The sequence below is a fragment of the Xiphophorus hellerii genome, chromosome 20 (assembly GCF_003331165.1).
Source record: "Xiphophorus hellerii strain 12219 chromosome 20, Xiphophorus_hellerii-4.1, whole genome shotgun sequence".
Classification (NCBI taxonomy): domain Eukaryota; kingdom Metazoa; phylum Chordata; class Actinopteri; order Cyprinodontiformes; family Poeciliidae; genus Xiphophorus; species Xiphophorus hellerii.
Window position 1 is genome coordinate 23,163,911 of NC_045691.1, and position 22,639 is coordinate 23,186,549.

The 22,639-nt window shown below is 38.6% G+C and overlaps 1 protein-coding gene across 2 annotated transcripts in view; it reads right to left on the reverse strand.

The window, feature by feature from the left end:
• quob (quattro b) overlaps window positions 1-22,639 on the reverse strand; it is a 35,876-nt gene that overhangs the window by 8,029 nt on the left and 5,208 nt on the right. The window contains exons 2-14 of one of the 2 annotated variants that reach the window (XM_032549758.1): window positions 12,419-12,616; window positions 10,440-11,919; window positions 8,694-8,867; window positions 8,292-8,415; window positions 6,639-6,732; window positions 6,254-6,340; window positions 6,020-6,136; window positions 4,270-4,365; window positions 4,037-4,185; window positions 3,274-3,412; window positions 2,945-3,067; window positions 1,504-1,701; window positions 464-1,404 (exon numbers count right to left, since the gene is read on the reverse strand). In XM_032549758.1, coding sequence (XP_032405649.1) covers window positions 464-1,404; window positions 1,504-1,701; window positions 2,945-3,067; window positions 3,274-3,412; window positions 4,037-4,185; window positions 4,270-4,365; window positions 6,020-6,136; window positions 6,254-6,340; window positions 6,639-6,732; window positions 8,292-8,415; window positions 8,694-8,867; window positions 10,440-11,919; window positions 12,419-12,616 — 3,920 coding nt within the window. Of the gene's footprint in view, window positions 1-463; window positions 1,405-1,503; window positions 1,702-2,944; window positions 3,068-3,273; window positions 3,413-4,036; window positions 4,186-4,269; window positions 4,369-6,019; window positions 6,137-6,253; window positions 6,341-6,638; window positions 6,733-8,291; window positions 8,416-8,693; window positions 8,868-10,439; window positions 11,920-12,418; window positions 12,617-22,639 lie in introns of both variants that reach the window. The other variant, XM_032549757.1, reaches the window with a different exon arrangement.

The window sequence follows — 22,639 nt, forward strand, 5'->3', positions numbered from 1 at the left end:
TGGCATCTGAAAATTTTACCCAGGAATAAACCAGACTTCTGCTTGAGGTGTTGCCTTAAAATAAATGAGTCAGATGTTGTCATTTAATCTATCAGACATTCAGAAAAACGCATCACTAACCGCTGGATTTTCCCAAAACATCTAAACGCCCAGTAATCTTAGTCCAACAACCTTGTCAGACAGCACAAAAAACTGAATGTGTCACTTATTTGAAATTAAATGGCAACATTTAATTTCAACTCTAAAGTGGCAAATTGTGATTTTATGGAAATAAAGACTTGAAGGCAGTCTATATGTGATTACATGTAATGTGTTTCATTTAGTGGATTACGTTCATGAAATAAATAAAACTTTTAAATGATTTTCTAATGCATTGAATATGAGTGTATGTGACTGCATTTGCTGTTTTCCACTTACTATCCTCCAGTATCCTTTAGAAACTGAAGAAGGGAGGATTACTTACAAAATGTTGCTTTCTGTTGGAGTGAGTAATGTCTCTGAAGTCCTTAAATCCTCCGGACTCCGGGTGGAGATGGTACCGTCCTTTCCCTCCCCTTGTTTATGGTCTCTTTTCGACTCACAGCTCAGGTTGTCTGGCTGCACACCCACTTGACGGAAAGTCTGCAGCTTTTGGGTGGGCTGCAGATTTTGATCCAGGGAGTGTTTCCTGCTGTGGCAGTGTTTGTGACTTAGAGGCAAAAAGCCAGAGATACTCATCTCGTACGAGCCCTCGCTTAGAGACCGACCTAGAGTCTGATGGACAGGAAAATCCTTTCTTTCTGCAGGACCTACAGTGCTCAGATCTGTAATGCTGTGGTGCTCATTTGACTTGCATTGGCTCGCTGTATGAAAATCACCAGTTTGTGACAAATCAGAAGTATTCTTTGAGTTGTTGCATTGTGCTTCAAGTAATTCTTTCTTAATGTTGAGGTCAGATTCACAGTTGTGCTTTGAGAATGCTGCAGAGATCGTTTCTCCTTGACATTTCGCAGTGCTGACGACTTCCACATGAGAGCTCTGCTGTGGGATCTGTACGTTCCGAGCCTCCCCCAGCTCATTCCTTTTCCCCTCCCTCTCCTTTTCTTTGTGCTCCCCCAGAGGGTTTGCAGCTGTGGTATGCTGGGTTGGGTTCTTTTCTACACCTTTGTGCTTCTCTTGCATCTCCTCAAGACGCTGCTTGACTTCCTGACTCTGGACCCAGGCTGCATTCCATGCTCTCAGCATCCCTGAGGACTCTGCTCCCATGGCAGAGGCCTTAGCCCTCAGAGCCTGGAAGTGTGGGGCGGAAAATTCACCAGTTAATCTCTCTTTTTGCATTTGAAGTGTGTTTAGGGTCTGAGATGAGCAACATCCTGCTTCTATCTGTTCCAAAAGGCTACGGCATTCTTTAGCCCAGTCTGTTGCCTGTAAATATAAAACAAAATGGCTAAAGTTTTGGAGAGCCCCAGTGAGAAGAAATATACAAAGAAGGGTGAAACTACTGAAGATTATATTTATACAAACCTGTTTACAAAATCTGTACAAATGCACGACTGACAGTAAATCTTTCTGTCTTTGTTCTGCTCGCAACACGAAGTCTTCTACGTTCGATTTAAAAGTGCCGACCAGGGTCCGAAAAATCTCAGCAGCAGGACTTGAGTTAATGGTGCCAATGATCTCCTCCGCCTCCTTGATGAGTATCAAGGCATACTGCTGTTTATCCTGTGACAAATTACATAGTATCAAGTGTAGAAAATGTATTCATTTTCCTGTAGTATTTTCATATTTTTCACCAAGCAACCACAAACCTCAATGTATTTTGTTGGGATTTTTATAACAAAAACAACGTAGCACATAACTTTATAGTTTAGTCAAAAGGATATATGATATTGAATTACTTATTTTGTTGTATTAAAACTTACAAGGAACATCCCCCTGGACATACCACTCCTACTATAACTATATATTAAAATCTGAAAGTGTGGGCGTGCCGTGGTGGCGTAGGGGTTAGCGCGACCCATATTTGGAGGCCTTGTGTCCTCGACGCGGCCGTCGCGGGTTCGACTCCCGGACCCGGCGACATTTGCCGCATGTCTTCCCCCCTCTCCTTCCCCATTCCTGTCAGCCTACTTTTGTAAAAGGGACACTAGAGCCCACAAAAAAGACCCCCTGGAGGGGTAAAAAAAAAAAAAAAAATCTGAAAGTGTGCTTTTTTTCAGTCTTTCTCGTATCTGATAGCCGGCGATTCCAGCATCATCCTCTGGGGATGTTTTTCCTTCTACTGGGAAGAAAACAATCACTGGAAGAAGTTCCACTTCCAGTTTGCCACAAGCCATGTTTTAGTAGATGGATGCAACTAAATGCAGAGAAATCTGGCAAAAAAAAAAGAAAGAAACCCAATTAAGGCTAAAAAAAAGACTTGAAAAGGGGAGAGATCCACTTTCCAGCTGAATAATGACCCTAAGCATACCACCAGAGCTACATTGGTTTAGCTCAAATCATATACATGTGTTAGGCAGACAAGAACTAAAAACTGTGCTGCCCAATTAATTCCAACCCCCTCTTCAGGCTAAGGCACTTTTTTCTACATCTGCAAAGCAGCTAGAGACATACATCAAACGTTTTACAGACCTAACAGCAGTACGACATGGATGTGAATACCAATTCAAGCATTCAAGCAGTGGTTGTCACATTTTGATTTGGAAAAAAATTGAAAAGCTCATTTAATTTCTTTACACTTCTCATTTATGCACTCTTCTACTCATGTCTGTTACATTTCAATAAAATACATTAAAGTTTGTGGCTGTAATGCAACAAAATATAAAAAGGGTAGTAGGGGTGTGAATACTTTTACCATGCCCTTCAATTATTTCCCCTTGTGCTTTAAAGAGAAAAATGCAACTAAATGCCATTCAAATATTCCTGATTGTAAGTGAACAGCATTTTTCTTAGTGTGTTAGTGTACCTTGGATTTAGTGAGAAACAGATTAAAGTCTTCCAAGGCCTTTTCCCTGCCCACCGGTGTGTCATCAGTTGAGTAAGAGTTCTTCAGAATCTGCTCCCCCTCTGTACTGAACCACAATCCCTCCTGGAAGAAATAAAGCAGGAGTTAGAGAGAAGCTTCCTTATAACTTGGCAAGGTGTAAGACTGCTAAAACATAGGGTGTATGAAAGAAATAGTTCTGTATGAGCTTCATGTCTGGAAATTTCCACTAATGTCTTGTGGTTGAATATAAACTTTAGCGGATATTTAGAAGCACAATTCAAAAGAAAGAAGAAAAAGAATTTTGTTACCGAGATGATTTTAGCCTCCATGTCTCTGTGCCTGAGCAGGTTCTCCAGGTGTTGCAGCGACTCATTTGATTTCATCACCAACATGTGGAGCTTCTCCTCCACTTGGTTGTAAAGACTTGTTGCCAACTCCAAAGCATCTCTGAACAGAAATTGAAACACCCCTGACCATGAAGTTGATAAAAATGCCCAAAACGTTGTAAAAAGTAAGATTCTTTACAGTGTCTGAGCAAAATCAATGAAATACATGAGATGGGTTTTTTTGGCTTCCTGTCTATTCACAACATTTGGAGCATTAGCAAAATGATTCTAAACTTTTGATATGGAAATCAATCTATCTTTCAAGCTTCAGGCAGGAACAACAAAGCTTTAAAATCACTACAATGATGCCCTTTAAACTGTGTAAAGTAGAACATTCAATATGGAAATATACCCACAGAGATGAATGCACATAGTTAGCATTTCTACTTCCACTATTTCCTCAGAACTCTGAGTGTGTAGAAAAGAGCCTTGACATATAGCAGCTTCTCCTTTATTTGTCTTTGCCCATGTTGAGCAATTTAAACACCAGCTCTCGAATTAATCATTCAATAAAAAAGTATGATTTTGGTCAGATATGGGAAATTTTACTAACAAGACTGCATGTACACAAGTTCAAATAGTGTAACTGAGAAAAATCTGTAGCTATGTCGTTTGAGCTTCCTTTATTGCAGCATATAGATTTTGACAACCTGCCAAACAAAAAGTCAAAAGTTCACTCTTGTACCTATAGTCCTCAGACTGCAGAAATCTGAATTCCTCTTTCTTCATCCTCGCCAGTAACGTTCCTCCTTCCTTTTGCAGAGTCACCAGTCTGTCATCTTCCAGAACCTCCTTCATTAGAACCCTTTGCTCCTGAATGCTCTCTTGAACTTCCTGCAGTAACCACAGAACTGGGGGTCAAAATGTGAGACCAATGGATAAACTGACAACATCTGTTACACTGTGAACCTGTCCGACCTCAGCAGAGTCCATTGGTTTCCTTCTGTCCACTCTCTTGATGGCCTTTTGCAACAAGCTGTTGGCCCCTCGCAGGTTTGCCATGAAAGGCACATGCTTCTGAAACAAATTAAATAAAAGGCAGAAACATGATGTGTAACTATAAAGATGTATATTGTATAAGATTCAATAAGAAGCAAGTTCTGTTTATCACCCAAAGCTTACTGCATGTCATGGAGGAGATTTCAAACATATTGTTTAGGTACAGACTGAACACCTCAGATTATATTATTACTAAGAGTTACTTTAAATACACACAGCTCTTGGTTCTTAAATATTCCTGCTGGTCACTTGTTTAGTGAGTAGCAGACGAACGACCACACAGAGAACCTCTCTTTGTGTCAAGAACAGGAACAGGAACTAGAGATTTTCATCATGATTGTGATTCTATCATGTCTATTTGTACCAAAATCTCTACATAGAGAAGATGATGAATAATTCCTTGTTACCTTGTTGAATCTATGGCCCCAACCCCGTGTAATACCCAAAGGGACCTGTGAGTGTAAATACAAAGTCCCAGGTTTCTCTTGTATACAACAAAACCACAGAAATGTGATCCACAAATGATGTCAGAGAAATTTGGAGGCAGAAGAAAATGTGCACTCGTATGTGAAATTTGCAACCACAGAAAATATTCACACAAATATCTTCTGAAGCTACATCAACAACTTCACTCAGTCATCTGAAATAATAATTATGAGTTTGTTTTTCTCTAGGTTTTATTACTAATTTGATGCCGTTAATAAAAATATATGCTTCGTGTCTTTACACAGATCTTCAGGTAAAGTACTAGCTGTCAACTATTTAACACCATATCGTTATCTAGTTTCTACATCTCATGCTGCATCAAACGACTTACAGGCTAGGTGTTGTCGATCTAAAACTGCCAGAGTAAAACTTTATAAATTCCCTTCTGTTTAGATTTGTAATCTCATGCAAAGCAGGAAGCTGGAACATTCTTTGGTTCAAGTGAAGTCAAATAAATGGTCCAAATCAAAAATGCAAGCAGAACCACTGTAAATATGAGAGCACATAAACGTTTGTGCTGCTACACATGTTTATATGGCATGAGCTTTGTTTATGCAGAGTAATAATGTTGTATATACTGTCCATTTGATCACATCAAATGATGTGAAGTGCCTTATAAAAATATTTACACTGACTGAACCTTGCAGATTAAGTCACATGACAACCAAACATGAGGCAATGTATTCCGACTATAAATAAACCTGCTCTAAGTTCTCAGAGAGATGAAAATTTGCTTAACCAACAGAATCATGAAGACCAAAGAACAACCCAGATAACACAGGGGTAAAACTGAGGTAAAGTTTAAAGTGGGATTCGAAAGACGCCACATACACACTCTGAGATACAATAAAATGGTTTCGACCAAAGCCTGTGGCCCAGTCAAAGTCCAGACCTAAATTTAGAAAGAACTTTCAATTTAATTTAAGTGAGCTTGAGTTATTTTGCAAAGGCAAACAGGCTAACATTTTAGTTTCTTGATCTAAAACCATCAGAAAGTGAAAGGACGTGATGCATCCTCTTTTCTGTTACTATTACTCTTTTCTGTTTTATTATATGATTAATAGCAAATAAAAGTATCTAAATATTATTTGACCTTTGTTTTAGTGTGATTAAAAAATTTCTTCAGATGAACTGAGGTTAAGCAGTCCTGAGTTTCGAAGGGAAATTTTGCAGCTGGTTATACCTGATGGAACTGCATCCAGTCCTTGTGATTGTAGGCAAACGTCCCTCCCAGGTCAGAGGTCAGCTGGGGAGCTTCCACTGTTTTGCTTAGGGCTCTCATCGAAGTAACAACATCCATCTATTAAAACAAAAAACAAAAAAACGCACAAAGACTTTGAGGAAGTGTGATTCATCTTTCATCTAACTACAACTTTGAAAGAAACTGATGGATGTGAAAGTTGCTGTGACTTCTGACCTGCAGACCCGGCTGCTTCTCCGGCCGGGGACTGCTGTCCTTATCGATCAACATGATGATGCTGTGAACAGCGTGGAGAGCTTGCTCCTGTTACGGCAGGCGAAAAGTCAAACACAAAATATATAAGGAGAATGTGATTTGCATTCACAGAGCATCACTGTATTTTTAAGATATTTAGACATGATATAATCTTTACATTAACCTACAGTACATACAAAGTATGTAGCTTTATAGCACATTTAAACAGGGAGTAAACACCCTTAACCCTCAGATCTTGTATCTACTTGAAAATCAGGCAGGAGCTTTGGTAAAAAATGCCTTCCCAGAACTATGAATCTTATCAGACAGCTTCGTGAGCATGTGCATGCAGTTTTCATGTTTTAACCTGTGCCATCAGTAGAGCCTTGTAGAGGTGAAGTGGAGGCGGCTTCTTCTTGCCATTAATCACCAGAGTCATTCCCAGCTCTCGGACGTCCTTTCTATGAAAACATTGCATCACGTTAAAACACACCAGAGCTTGACACAGTATCTATTTTTGTGAATTCTCATTGCAGGCTTGAGCTACTCTAAACATTTGCATTCCTTGCCTTATTTCCATCTGACATGAACCTGCTCACAAACCACTATAGGATTTCTCAATCCCATTCTAGAGATTATTATTATTATTATTGGGTTGGAAGTCCCTGCGAGAACTTACTTCCTGTTACCTGTTGTGGGCCTGATGATGTCACACATATTTATGTGCTCAAAAAATGCCTCACTGTCTTGTAGTTTGTGCGCATTAGTTTAATGATGGCATGTGATTTTCCTGAATCTTTTCCCCTCTCACCATGCTATGTGACCTATTCTACTTTGTGCAATCAGATATTTAGGACTCCAGGTGTTGGAGAGAGAGAGGAAAACTTGTACTGCTTTATGACAATTAAATCAAAGCAGAGGAAGAAGTCAAATTACATTTTATGTAAGTTTTATCTACTCAGAATGAATTAACAGGCCACATTATCAATGGGCCACATGGAAATCATGTAAGCATGCTAATATTAGCCTAGCGCTACAGCAGTGTTTCCCAATCCTGGTCCTCAGGACTCATTATCCTGCATGATTTAGGTCAGTAGTGCCCAAAAAGTCGGTCCTTGAGGGCCGGCATCTTGCATGTTTTTATTTGCTCCCTGGTTTAAAGCACCTGGATGCAATGATGGCTCATTAGAAGGCCAAAGAAGAACAACTGACATGCTGAAAAGATTGTTACTACAACCAGGGAGAGAACTAAAACATGCCAGATGCCGGCCCTCGAGGACCGACTTTGGACACCACTGTTTTAGGTGTTCATCTGTTGCCACAGACCTGACTTAAAAGAATGTGTAGTTAACAAGTTTCTGTAAGATTTGATAGCATGCTGAGGAGGTATTCACATACCACTTATAAGGGCTTCTTTTTGAGCAGGCAAACTATTATGTGTGAGCTTACATGAGACAAGGCTGCTAATTCTGGCAAGACACTACATACCAGACTGCTGGCAGCTGGTCTGGCTGCAGCAGACTGCTGTGGTATGTCTCTTTGCTGCAGACACTGGACGGTCAGAATAGTAAGACAAAGAGCTTTTGAATCTTAAAAGTCAACAATAAACCAAGTGTTAACAAGTGATGTTGATAAAGTTCTTAATGATAGACATTTGAGAGTAAGTATTCCCAGTTGTGTGGAAACACTGGAAATGTTGGTCATTACTAGATGCTCTCATTGGATATGGATGACTAAACTTAAAAAATATACTGTAGAGAAACGGTTATAAACTAACAACAGGGAACTCTGTGTGGCTGGAATGTAATGGCTCCCTTTTGTAAAAAAAAATAAATAAATAAATCATGCTGGAAATATTTCTAAATGATGTTCTGCAGCCCTCTTGTGGTTAAATGTGTCACTGCATGCCAGTTTTCATTCCTCTCAGCTGAAAAATAGAGGTCTTGAAATCATCTTCCAATTAGTCGCACACCGTTTAGGAACTAATAATTAAGGACAATATGTGACTTGTCTGGTGTACCTTGGTATGGAGTGTAAGTACAGCAGCAATTCACAAATGCTTTCTGCTGACACAAGAGGGGACATCCACTCCTTCCTGTCACCATGGACCTCGACCACCGCCCTGCCATTTCTGTCCCTGCTGCCTGCAAATGTAGAATTATTTCTTTAAAGAAATGCACGTTTGTTTGTTTGTGTTGTTAAATGCACAATCAAATGGTTGTTAGCTTTGGCTTCTCGGTTTTAACAAAGAAGAATCTAGTGAATAATGTAAGAAAATCACCTTGGATTCTACAGTGTTCAATATGTCTTGGTACATTTAAAGATAACATGTCTATTTTGTTTGATCATAAAAAATTTACTTTGGTTTCATGTTTTAGAAATAATCTTTACATTTTTTGAGAGAATTATCAGCACAAATTACCTGGTAAACAAATAATGCCCAATTCCAGCAGACCCCTGATCTTCCTCAAGCAGGATTGTTCTGTTTGTGAGCCCTGCTGACATCCAGATCCTGTTGCAGAAGGTTGTTTTTCCACCTTTATGCTGAAAAGTTTGGAACCCAATCCATTCATGCTGGATGTGCTCGAATCTAAATCTGCAGAAAACACAAAAAACTGTTGGTTTTCAAAAGCAGGCAGTAATTTTGTAAAACAGAGAAGCAAGACAGATTTCAGTGATGAAGTTGTATGCTTGACATCTGTAGGTGTAGGTTTTGGTCAAACAGCCTAACCTTGAGCATGCTACTTCCCAACTCAATGTCTTTCTCCAAAAGGTACTTGGATTTTCCATGTGTGCAACTGCAAATTTCAAAGACTGTGTGTATAGATACTGACTTCTGTGGTTCTTTCTTTGTGGTTTTTGGGATGTTGTTGAACATCTTGACTAATTTCCATCCATCTGAGGTTTGGGAAAAATGACTGAAGATTGGACAAAGTTGTCTGTCCCAACAGAACAGTGATTCCAAATATACACCAAAGTCCTGCTAACATAAGTTTTCTTGAATGGTCCTTACCCCAACCAATTAAAAATGCATGCTCTATATGTTATGCTTAGTAGAAGGAAAGTGGACTCTACCATTCTAGCTGCAACTTAGTCAAGGACACTCAGGTAAGTATTATGGAGTTAGGGTTATGTGAATACTTAATGTATATTTCAGGGTGTATGTATCATGTGTCATCAGTGGCGATTGGAGGACAGAAATTTAAACTTCCTGTTTCTAAGTTTCATTAAAGTGGGAAGCTTTATTTCTTAATTACACATAGGAAAGAATGGTTCAAATGAATATTTAAATAACCTAAATTTACACCATATCTATGCTAATGTTGAGTGATCCTAAATTTGCATATATTCTTTCCACCAATCCTTCCATGTCAACAAGTACTTTTATTTGAGTTTAGACAAATTCAGCACAGATACACAACTTTATATAGACATTCTGTAATAATAATAATAATAATAATAATAATAATAATTTAAAAGTCTTAGCCTGGCAACAAAGTGAGGCAGACATCCTAATTGACCTCCTCTCAACAAGGCCCCATCTATAGTCCCCACTATTTTAATAGTCTATGACAAGCATGTCTCCAGCCAAGATCTCAGCTCGTCCCTCTGAGGGCATTCTTAGACATGAAAACAAAAGAGGAGAGCAGAGAAACTTCCTCCTTGCATGTCATTCTGTCTCCCTAAATTAGACAAATGCCCTGTACTTTTTTTTCTTTCCACCCACTGGGTTCAGACCCTCTTTTACTGGGGTGCAGGTTGCTATTTCCTTTCCCTCCCCTGATAAGAGGAATGACGTGAATGTGACCGTCCAGCCAATGATCTCAGACAGCACAGGGGAGATTCCCGGGAGGATGATTGTGCTGAAGTCTGATCTTTGACTTTTGAACCCTTGTTCTGAAGAGTCTTTATGAAGCGTAACCCTCAGAGGAGCCACATTCCCTCAAACACAACAAGGTCACGGTAGAGTTTCTTGCACTCGTTTTTTTTTCTTCATTTTTTTTGCTTGAAAGTTGGGAGATTCTTTGAGCATTGAGAGACACTTCATTATGAATGACTGCTTGGGCATAATGTTAACAATGTGTGGACTGTGTGTGGGGGCTACGTTCTAAAATGAAATCTGCAGTGAATTAGCCAACAGAGACGATGAAACATTGTCTCTACTTACCTTTTTTCAAGCACTTCAGTCTTTCCACGTTTGAAGCCTCCTGATATTCTGCTGTACTATTTTGATGCTGCATTATGCTGGTTACTGTTTCAGGACAAACATCACTGTGGCTCCTGTTGTTGATTTTGTACAGAATAGGACTCCCTGTGGGGGTGTCTGACAAAGCAGACATAGATCTCACTTTGACTTTGTGTTTTCCCGATGGTTTTACACCCTCCTCTTTTTGGCGTGTCTTCAAACCTCCGTCAGATGTCGCCAAGGACACAACTGATCCTGGATGCTTAAAAAAAGCATGCCCCAACTGGTGAGAAGTTAGTTTACTGTCACTGGGGCTCAGTCCAGAGAAGGGTTTTAAAATCAAAGCTGATTCCTTCATCGTGTTTTCTGATTCACAGCTCAAAGGACGGTGACATCCCGTGCTTTCACAGGATTCACTGTCCATCGCAGGTTCTTGGCAGTGGTTGGATAAGTTACACAGGTGGTCTTTTTGACCTTCAAATGCCCCTCCAGGTCTTACATCATCATCCTCAAACAGTCCAACCTCCTCCAAGGCACCTAGGAGGTCCACACCTCCCCTTTCAAAAGGCACCGGGTTTTTTAGCGCTGCTACATAAGAGTCTCTGTATCTACATTTCAAATCCAGGTCAATAAGATCCTGATCCAGCTGTCTTTGGCCACATGGCATACAGGGTTCATCTGCATACTGCAGGGTTTGTCCACTATTTCCAAGTGGGATGGGTGGCGGCTGTCTCACAGGTTTGGGCAACACTGAAATAGGTTGAATTTGTTTATCCACAAATTCCTTCCCTTTAGCAAAGTCCACCAAGTCAACATAATCCCCCTCCATTTCTTGATAGGTCAGACTCTCCCAGGTGTTAGGAGAAACCCAGCCCACAGGTTTGTTCATTGGTTTGGACCCTGATCTGGGCGGTCGCCTTTCCATTTTGATGAGTTTTGAGGATGTGTGCAATGGTCTCAGAGATGCTGACATCCTGTCTTCTTGTGGCAGCTTCACTGCCTCCACTGGAAGGGTTGATGAATTGAAGTGGGAGGAAGCTGAGGCCTTCTTGGTCTGAGGCGCTGCTTCACCACAGGCGGAGACAGTCTTAGGCTTGTCTAAAAACTCTGGAATTGAAATTTCAGACCACTGCAACTTGATCACACCTTGATCTGTGCAAAGTAAACAGCGAGACAGAGGAGTCCCGTGGCGTCCTTCATTGATATCCTGCAGCCACTCTTCAGTGAAGAGGCAGGGGTAGGAAGTCTCAGGGATCGGTGTCTCCTCAACCTCTCGACATCCCTCCTCCAGAAGGCTCTTGAGGACAATCCGGGCCGCTTGGTCACCAAAGGGTTCCACCTGAAGATAGAAGTCTCCAGGACGCAACAGCAAAGGGTTCACAGACGCTAACTGGACGACGGTTTTGTCATGCAGACAAAGAGGCCAACCCTCACAGCGGAAAACTACGTCAGAGTATCCAGCCTGAAAAAAAAAAAAATTGTTATTACAGAGTGACAAGGATTTTTAGATTTACTCTCTGATACTTAGGAGCTGCAATTTTCATTCAGTTATGCTGTTTATTGGCAATAAGCAGAATTATAAGGACTATGACTGTAATAACAGGCACTGAAAACAGTAAAAATCTCAGCATCAGAAGTGCTTCATTTAATTTTGTTAGGACATGATGCTGAACTGTTTGCTGTTACTGTTCTCAAGCGTGCAGTCTGTTGTCCACACAGTAGAAAATATTAACAAAAAACTATAAATATATTCGAGTAAAAATTCTGGATTGAAAAATATCAGTAACCAAGCTATGTAAAGTTAGATCTCAGCAGCTTCTCTATTAAGTTTCCACTATTTTTGTTAAAACCTTTGACAGTCACAGCAAGTTATTTACTTATTCTTTGAACCTCTGTAACCCATTTGGGAGTCTACAGCATGACTGAAGATGAACAGTATCTTTTTATGCATTCACACTCACACATGCAGCCTGCTGGACAGACTCCAGCAGGTGTTTGGAGGGAATAAGGAAGTCCAACAGGCACTGCAGAGCATCGCCGTGGTAACGTTCATCGATGGTACGAAATAGCTGGCAGAGGACGATGGGTGCTGTGACCTCAAAAGGTGGGAAGAGTGCCGACAAGGCACTCTGGATAGACAGGTCCAAAGATTCTGGGTTCTGGAAGAAATTAAAAGTTAAAAATGATTATTTTCATAATTGCTTTGACTCGGTTATTTCTCAGCCACATGCATTGCTATAGGACAAAAATAAAGATTGCTTGCATATTTTATGTATTTTACCTTTCAATAACCCAGTTCAGAAAATAAGCTTCAACAGTCATGGTAAAATAAAAGTACACCTCTTTAAATTGTAAGGCTTTTTTGGGTTTTATTTTTGACATAGCTAGGGTTTTAGGAGATTGTTTTTTGTTTGCCATTTTCACTAAAGCACCACATCAGCAGTGTGAGCAGAACACAATCAGCTGTTCAGACTTTTTTCATTTCACTTCCTGGCCCAGACATCCGCTTCTTTCTTTTTTCTTTTTTTTTTTTCTTGTTTGGCGCTGAAGTCAGAGGAGAATTTTACAGTCTTGGCTGTCTTGACTCACTGGATCAGCTCCCTGTAAGATTTACACATCAAAAGGGGAGTAAGAATATGGCTAAAAAGAAATAAAACAAAACAAAGGAAAGTCTTTCACCACCAAAGAAGTCTGCAGCGTGAATAGGAGCCAGACATACTGTCTACCCAGAGTAGAATACTTTTAAAATGTAACTAAAAAAAACAAAGCAGGAAATAGTAAAAATACTAAAGTTGATTTAAAGAGAACTGGCAGACTGCACACTTTCAAGTTTTACACATTGTGTTATCATAGAGGCAAAGATCCCAGAGGAATGTGAGGTGATGTGACTTTTTATGTGGGAGTTCACTTATCTCATTCACTGAAAAGAACAAAGATGTTCACACAAATAAACTACTTTTAACTAACCACATGTTTACATTTCTGAGTATTTTATATAAACTGAGCTGATTCACAGATAAAGTGATTTTGTTAAAACACTAATGGCAAATATTTAGCTCAGCATCATAAAAATGTATTGCTTTTTTATGTATTTATGTATTAATGTATTATAAATGTCAGAATATTATTCTTAAAATGAACAGTTCACGATATTTGAAATGAGGTTTATTCAGTATGAATCCTATTTGTTTGGTACCTGATGCCAGTCTTAGAAGGGCCAAGACCACAGAGGACTTATTTTCTACATTTCTGAATAAAAACATCTCTTTGAGTAGCTGTTAATGAGAACCACTGTGACTAACTCATTTTGATTTTCACTTACTGAAGAGAACAACAAGAAATATACATATAAGCTGCACACGACTTTCAAACAGAGCCTCATACCTGTACTTTTGTTAGTATGACATTTCAAAAGTTTGGCAGTCGCATTTTCGAAATTCTGAGCAACTTAACTTCAGTCACATACATTTGCTTTATTACACTGTGCTCCGAGAAGACCATGAATTACTAAAAAGAATGTCTGTGTCACCACTTGTGACATTTTCAAAACATTTTAACTGTGACTCATTAAGGAAAGTCCTCGTGGTCCAAACAACTCAAAAGCAAATACACTTCAGAGCAAAACAACAGATGCTTTGCCAACCTTTGATTCATTGGTGTTTTTGCTTGGAGTCTCCTCAAAGAGGTTTTGGATTTAGAGTTGGGCAAATAACGAAGGAAATGGCTGCATGGTTTTCTGCATGAGTACACTTTTGGATGTCATCTTTATCACATTAGGGAACATGAGCAAGGGAAAAACCCAAGACTACTCAACGTTATATATTTTTTTCTTTATTATAAATATGATTAAGTATTCCCTGTGTTGCTCTGCTCACTTCTTTCCTGACCTGGACATGGCTAATTTAAGTTAATGTATTTTCAGCTGACCAGGGTCACCAGATGATCAAGGTGACAGGAGCATCTCTTCTAGACACAAATGCCCTCAAAGACTCAACTGTCTGTGAAACAGTTTTGGGTCAAGTACTGCACATGGAGCTGGTTTTCACTGTAAGTACACCTTTTTGAGAAGTAATCCTCCAAATGTCTGCAAAGTCAAGGTATCAGCAGCAGCTGTGCTATTAGTGAGGAGCAGCCAAGCATGTGGAAACAATTCAGATGAAAGGAGAGTGTCTTTAAAGCATTTCAGTGAACCCATCCGACAATAAGTTTGCCTTTGAGTTGAGGATGTTTCGAGATCTGCGATTAGATTAGTGAAATAGTCGAGCACATACACAACACTTTTGATCTGGCTGTGCAGCACAGCAGCTAAAGTAAAAATAAATCTGGGTCTTGGCATGTCAGCTGGCTGTGAAATGTTCCATGAATTTAGCATTTGGCACACAAACTTCTAGTTTGTATTTATAAGGACAGGGCTCTTGAAGGTTTAGTCTGCAAATATGTTGAGTCTTTTTTCAAAGTTGTGTTTTCCCTTCTGTGTTTAGAAAGAATGTATACACAAGTCCATTAAGTGTTGGTAAAGATCAATAATGCAGAAACTTAAGTGAAGCACTAACAGTTTTTTCACTTGTGTTATAAATGATAGTACTCTATATGAAGTAACGTGATTTAACAGTAGCACAAATAGTAACGTGATTAGTTCAACACTTCAAACAGCAAAATTTTGAAATGTTTATTTCACACAAAAAACATAGATTTGAATGAATATATATAAAACTTAAAAGATACAAGTGTGAATGAGTGCAAAAGAACATGCATTAAAAATATTAACTTCTCAATAAATGGATACAATTAGTAACCATTGAGTAGCAGGTTAACTTCCAAAAAAATAAATAAATAAATAAAGTAAGCAAGTTGTGAAGCTAATAAGCATTAAGTTGACTTGATTTGGTATGGTATCTCTCAGGGTTGTGTGCTCAGCCCACAGCCATTTATACTGTAACAAAACCACAGTGCATTAAAACATAATCAAAACTTTCTAAGGGCATTTGTAGATGACAGGTACACCAGGTAAGATTGTTTTTAAGTGGCTGAGAATTAATTTACAGGTAGGAGGTCAAACAATTATGGGACTGGTGCTGAGACAGTCACCTGGTGCTAAGTGATGACAAAATGAATAAAATCATCATAATGTGAAAATACTGAGCTTCCGCTACAATTATACACTTTACATAAGTATACTTATTGATTTGTTTAATGTTTTATCTATCAGGACTTTTTTTTAATTTCAGGATTTTCCATAATAGTCCCTTTCATTCCAGATACATAAAGCAGTTGTGGTATGAACAATACATTAAACTGACTATAAATCTATTTGATTTAATTTTGATGTCAATTTGATTACTAGGCAAACTGGAATGAAAGTAAACAAAGGAATGATCACCTCACCCACAGCTGGAAACTCTAATGCCATGAACAAAAAAAAATTAAAAAGACAAATTAAACTCTTATGAGTTTAACTTGTCTTTTTAATTTTTTTAATATTTATATCTTTTTAATATTATACTGATGCCAAAGCCTTACAAAAGCATTCAATGAACGCCACATAATAACTAAAACAATTAATAAGTTATATTTTTAATTAAAACAGCTGCCAAACTGATAACCAAAGCACATCTCACACATAAACTAAATAATTATTAATGAGTACATTAATGATTTGCATAATTCTCTCTGATATATTTGTTTTTATATGCTTCCCAGTCTGGGCAGAACACCAAATGTTGACAGCAGCCTTTACAGAGAACCAATGTTTAATTTTACAGTAAAAAAAAAAGTTGAAATTAAAAAGAAAGGTTTAGTGAAAGACATGGCTTAATTTGAGGATACTACTTTTGGATCCACACCAGGCAATCTATTTATACAACCGGTTCTCAGTAGCCTGCTGTGTTATTGTAAACCCCCTGTCCAACAAAGGACCCTGCTTTAAGCACGGTCCTGGTAAGGCTTGATGGCTTGAACAGGTCCTGAGGAGCTCAAAGTAAACAGAAAACACAGCAGCATCAAAGACCTCACACTGGTCAACTTGAAGAACAACTGGCAGAGACAGAAGCATCTGTCTGCACTTTGGACATGAAGTGTTGAAAACAAGTGTAAGATAATTTCAGCTGTTGTTTATGCAATAACACCTTAAATCTTTCAGCTATATTTAACATTTGCAATCACAGAGAGCTAAAACGAGTTAACGTTCACCAGACAGTGCAGGGTCCTGGATTTAATTCAACATCAATATCTGAGCACCTGCAGTTTTTCTCACTCTGCGCACCTCTGTTAGTCATTGCATTCCTTCATTTTCCTGATTGTGTACATCTGTCACAACAGCCTGTGAAATGGAGAGCAGAATAGGTTGGAGGGAGACGGTCGAATGATAATACATCACAGCTGTTTAAGACTCACGTAGCCCTTGAAATATAGGTTCTACTGTACTCTGCAAAGCTAAGAGCGTATCTGGGGACATTTCTAATAAAGGGCTGAACAAAGATGAGTGGCTCAGCTTTTCACTGAATGTGTTTTATTTCAGTTATTAGACTCTTGCATGCTTGCTGTTTCCAGAGAAGTTCAGATCTGTTATTTTGTTCTACATTCATGGAAGTTTAATATCTGTAATGACTGTAGTTAACATTCTCTCAAGGGATGCCTGCCAGCTTTTGTCTATTATTACTGTACGTTATGAATGCAAATCATGTCCTGTTTTATCCGTTGGCCTAGTTTGAATGTTATTTTATGTAATAAAATTAGCAGCTATTAACTGCTGCAAATTATTTTAAAAATCAACAAGGTACAATGCATAGCTCATTAGAAATATAAATATGTGCTTAAAAAAATACAGCTACATTATTAATACCCTCTGATATTGAACTCCTTACTCTTAGTAGAATGATTTGCAATTGGAAACTAAATCTGTATTTAAAGCCTTGTTGTCAAGTTTAGAAAGTGAATTTGTTCCAAGGTTTCATATAAGCTTGGAAATTAAAAGTAGGGTGAATCATAATGAGTTAAAACATTTCCAAAATTATCCAAAGTACTGGAGTCCAGATTGACATAAATACATATGACCAGAAAGAAAGAAGTCTATTTTATGTCCCTAGTATTGTTATACAAGGTGCTAAGCCTCTCCCAACTCTGTCAGAGATGGGTTTTGAAGTTTTCTTACCAGTCAGCTTTAAAACCTGATTAGTGGTGAGAGTTCATGTCTCAGACTTAGTTTTGATCTCTGGCTTTTGTAATTAAGATGTAGTCAGTCTGAAGATTATTAGATATATGTCCAAAATATTTAATCTTCTTAATGGTTGCAATTTTTTTAAAAGGCACTGATTAAAATCTGTCTATTTTTGTTTTTTTCTAAGTGATTACAGAGGGAGGTTTCCTCAAATTGTCCCATTTGCTGAACAGTTAGGTCTAGATTCCTTCAAAAGGCAACCAAACATGCTAGATGGTCCATGTTTGGAACCCTAGTCAAGGATTTTCAACTCAAGTTTTAACATCTAGGTGTTTAATAAACCTAAGCTATGTAGCGATCGATGCACAGAGGGGGAACAATTAAAATTTCACAAGTAGAAAAAATGTATTTTGAAATTAAGAGATATTTTAAAGTTCTATTTTAGATATGCACTGTCACCTGGTCTTCTGCACAATAGTCAAGTTCTGTTGTTTTCTTTTCCATGTAGATTACAAGCACTTGTGTATAAATCTCATTGCTATATACTGCCAGATAAAACATTCTTGTGGTATTTTATCTAGTGCTCTACATTTAGTCTTGGTGGCAGTGTTAGACAAAAAATGATTTGGTCCATTTGTATTCAGTAATGTATCAGGGTTTGATGGGATCTTGTCCAAAAGCTCTTGCAATACCATGACAATATGTTTCATCAAATTAGCCTCAGAGGTTTCTAGTTGCTATGTTGGTCTTACTTCATCTGATAAAACAGGTGTGAGCTGCAACTACGAGTCTAGTCAAGCTTAAAGGCAAATACTTTACGTTTGGGAAAAAATACTGTGACGAGAAGAATCAATTTGCATGTATAAGATAATGTTCGCTGCAGCTGCCTCACAAAGTTAGCATGTAATTTAAACAAACAGTTCTTGCTAAAATCTAAAATACTTTGTTCAAATCTGTGCTAGTCAATTTTATACTAAAAAGAGCTTCGTTAAAACACATTCTACTCTCTCGATAAGCATTTTGGGTTAATTGCCTGCACTTCTCATGACGTGAAGTATAAACCCCTGTTTTGTTACTCTTGCTAAGATAGCAAAAAATGTTCCGTTACTGGAAGTCATGGCTGTGGGTGGTTTGGCTAGTAATATATGAGGTAGAACCTCCTGAGATTTACCCGAGCAAAGCTCAGCTGGATCCGCTTCAGAAAGTCCAGTCAGCCAAATGAAAGAAGGGAGGTTGACTGTTTTCATGTATCTCAATAAAACAGACTCCACCTTATAACAGACATGAACTGCAGGCGTGAATGAATCCGTAAAAATAAAAAGTTTGAGAAAAGCATGTTTGAGAACAACAAGCACACTTTGCAATCACAGTCCTAGTTATAGCAGTATTAGAAATATTAGCAGTGCGGGTGTGGAGTCATGAAAGGAGACAGATTCAAGTATGATCTGAGTTGAGTACTGAACAACAACCAAACTGTAGAGCATCAAGTCAAATAAAAAACACAAATTTTACGCAAACAAGGCTGGTAATTATGAAAAGCATAAATGATAGCTCCTCCCAATAAAATCATTTATTACAGTAGATGGTGCCACACTGACCCCATTTTATCAGCTCACTCACTTCACTGCTGTCTGTGGCAAACATCTGAAGAAGATACAAAGTCTTCACACAGTTCATCACTAAGTATCACACACAAAGATGCAACTGTTATGAGCACTGCTAAAGTCTGCTTAACAGTGTATTTGAGTTGACGTACTCTAACGTCAGTCCTTATCACGATCAAATTATGTCACTACTTAACTAACTCTTGTTTTTACACTGTGCAGCACATTAGCATAGCCAATGCCATGCTCACAATAACTATTTACTCCCACAGTCAGACACTGAAGTGTATTCAGTCAACATAAATCCCAACCTTTATCTAGGTCTGCAGAGGCTGTTGCTTTTGATCAATTTCCAGCTGACCACATTCCACCGCTGCCTCTGCTTCACATTCACGACACGGGGATTCCCTTTCCTCTTGCTATTGTCCAGAGCAGCCAGTGATTTAACTCTAGAAGGAGCTTCAGGCTCCAGCAAAGGTCATGGTATGACCTAAATGGGCAAGCTAGCACAGACAGGAGGCATTTGTTTCAAAAGTTGGCTTTCTCTTTTTCTTGCCCACCATTTTAGCCATCCCCCCGTCCTTTACATTGTTTTGCTAAGTTTGCTTGTGAGCAAATAATTGCAGGTTGGAGCACATCGCCCCAGGATCAGGCTAAAGAAAGTTTCACCTCATATTTGAGCCACAGTATAAACAACCTGTCAGGCATGCATTGGCAGTGAGTTTTTTTGTCATTTGCTACAACAATTAAAGCTTAGAAAAGAAAAACTGCCTAGAACACAAATGTTAAGATGATTGACTTTAATTAAGTTGTAGCAGCGCTTGATGTGACATTTTGAAAGGATTTTTGTTTATGTTTTCATGCCGATTGGCTCTCAAAATTCCTTTGAATGGAGTGCACATTCATTCCACCTCCAGGCAAAAGTGGCACTTAAGGTAAGATGTGTCGTAAAATACTTGACACTGCCTGGTTTCTCCCTGTCTGGTTTTGTTGATCTGTCCAAAAGTTAACCAGTTCAGCACTAACAAAAAGAATTCGGTAACTGATAGAGATTTTTTATGGGAATATTGTGCCTGCTTTAACTTGCCTTATCACTTTGTCAGGCAATAAACAAATTCAGATTTGGAAGTTAGATATTTTTCCTGCAGCCCAAAGTTGAACTTGAAGCTCAATTTTGCTTTGCACTCTGAAGTTCTTCCCTTGTGTGATTTCCCTTTTAGACTGTATGTTTGTAATATTTCTTAATATTCATATGTTCTCAGCAGTTGACTATGTTTGATGAAGTAAGCAGGGGCGCCGCCAGGAATCCTGGGCCCCATGACAAAAAATTAAATTGGGCTGCTGCTACATTTCTTTGAGTCTATCTGACCCATCAAAAGCGTCACAATTTTAAAGGCTTGCAACAGCCTTGCTTTCTTTGGTTCAATACTGATAACTAACACAATATTTACTGCTCATGAATTTAACATCCGCATACAGTATGCAAAATAGGTTGCTTACATTTTTTCTATTAGTTTTAGATTACTGAAATGTCTCACCCCATGAGCAACAGTCATAGGCAACATGCAAAATACACATAAAGCAATCCAGGCGTCTCAAAAAATGCTATGTAGTTGCATTTTAAACAAGCTGCAGTATATAACTTTAATAAAAAATATGTTTTCTCCATATTTGTTAAAGCTGTCACCATGTCGTGACAGTTTGTTACGAAACAGATAATCTGTGAAAACAATCAATCCCCTCCACCTTCTTCCTTAACTACTATTACTGACTAAAGTAATGCAAATTATTTTGCCAAAACAACCAATCAGAACCAGGAGGAGGATCTTAGCGCTGCCAATCAACCTCATTCACTCACTGCTAAATGTGCTAATGGTGGAGAAACAACATATCATTACAAATGTTTATCTGCTGTCACTGGTAGCTATGCTAACTAGACTGAGCATTCACAACAGCTGGAGGTGAGCTGTCGCTTTTATCACAGGCCCAGATGTGAAGATGTTTGTTTTAACCCTTCCAGACTGAACGGATTGGTGATGGTGCAGCCAAATTTGCAGTACCATAATTCTGCCACACTTTGCACAATCTGAAAAATTCCAGCGGTTTCTGGAAGGGGAGGTGTTGTGCTTTCCAGCCAATATCAGGTTATTACGGTAAATTCACTCCCGCCGGAGCAGGGAGTGAAATTAATCTGAGGGCCGCTCTTTTAATAGATGGTACATTGCGTTTTTCTACGCTGATGGTGGATTTTTTTATTTGTTTTGGAATACTGTTTATGAATAAAAAGGGAAGGCGGGGGGCGAGAGGGGATTTGTAGTTTTCCCAAAAATACGATTAAAATCTCATTTCATCTTTTGGTGCCAGTAACATTTACCGTACCACTTAATGAGGTTGGCGTATCGCTACGGCTGTATTTTTTTGGATTTAGCCTATGGTGAAGCATAAGTGACCCCAAGCTCAACGATTTCCTTACTAGGAAATCATTTGGATTGAGATGGCAACAACCACAGTCAAGACGAAATACTTTTTGTACTCAGGTAAAGTGAGTGCAGACTTGAAGTGAGTCATTTGCTTCTTTATATCTGACTCAGAATGATTTTTTACACGTGGCTTAAAAAACCTGCTCTATAGCTGGTTTCGCATGCAAACCACATTTGAAATGAGGTTTTGTCTCAGAGCAATTGTGGTCGTAATCAAAACGACCGGATTAGTCATAGTCATATAATCAAAAACATGCGGTCGGTATCTCTCATCCCTCTTTCACATTAAGTGTCTTCTGCCTAGTAAAGAGACAGCTCTGTCTCCTGCTTAACTCAGCAGAGTCAAATCTTTCAATCGAAAGATTTATCGATTGAAATCTTTTCAATCGATAAAAATAGTCAGTAGAAAAACATGGCATTAAATCTCTGTTTATTTGGAGGGACTGAATATGTTGCTCATTTTGTTTTTCGGTAGAAATCTGAAATTACTGGAAAATCAAAAAGGAAAAATAAACTGCCAAATCTTTGGGATGTAATGTAAAACTTTTATTTAGGTGAAAATCCCATGACATAATATCTAGAAGTTTAAGTGCACACTAGTTTAACATGTAGACTGGAAATGTCACGGGTCTGAACAATACTTCAACAGGCAGTCATACTGAAGCTGTCTCAAAACAATGAGCTCAATGTGTCTGGATCCAGCTTAAATTTCTGATGTCTTCTCTTTTGAGAAAACAATCTCTGACTCACAGCTGCAATTCAGAACAAGTATGAAGTTAAAAAAGTGCTTCAAAAATGCTTCCATTGTGTATACGGCTACCAGATGTTATGAAATGCTCAATAAACTACTTTCATATCATCTGTTGCTCAACCACGACCTAGAAAATAAAAAATATATAATGTGCTGGCAAAGGCGTTTGGTGAAAACCAGCAGCATGCCAG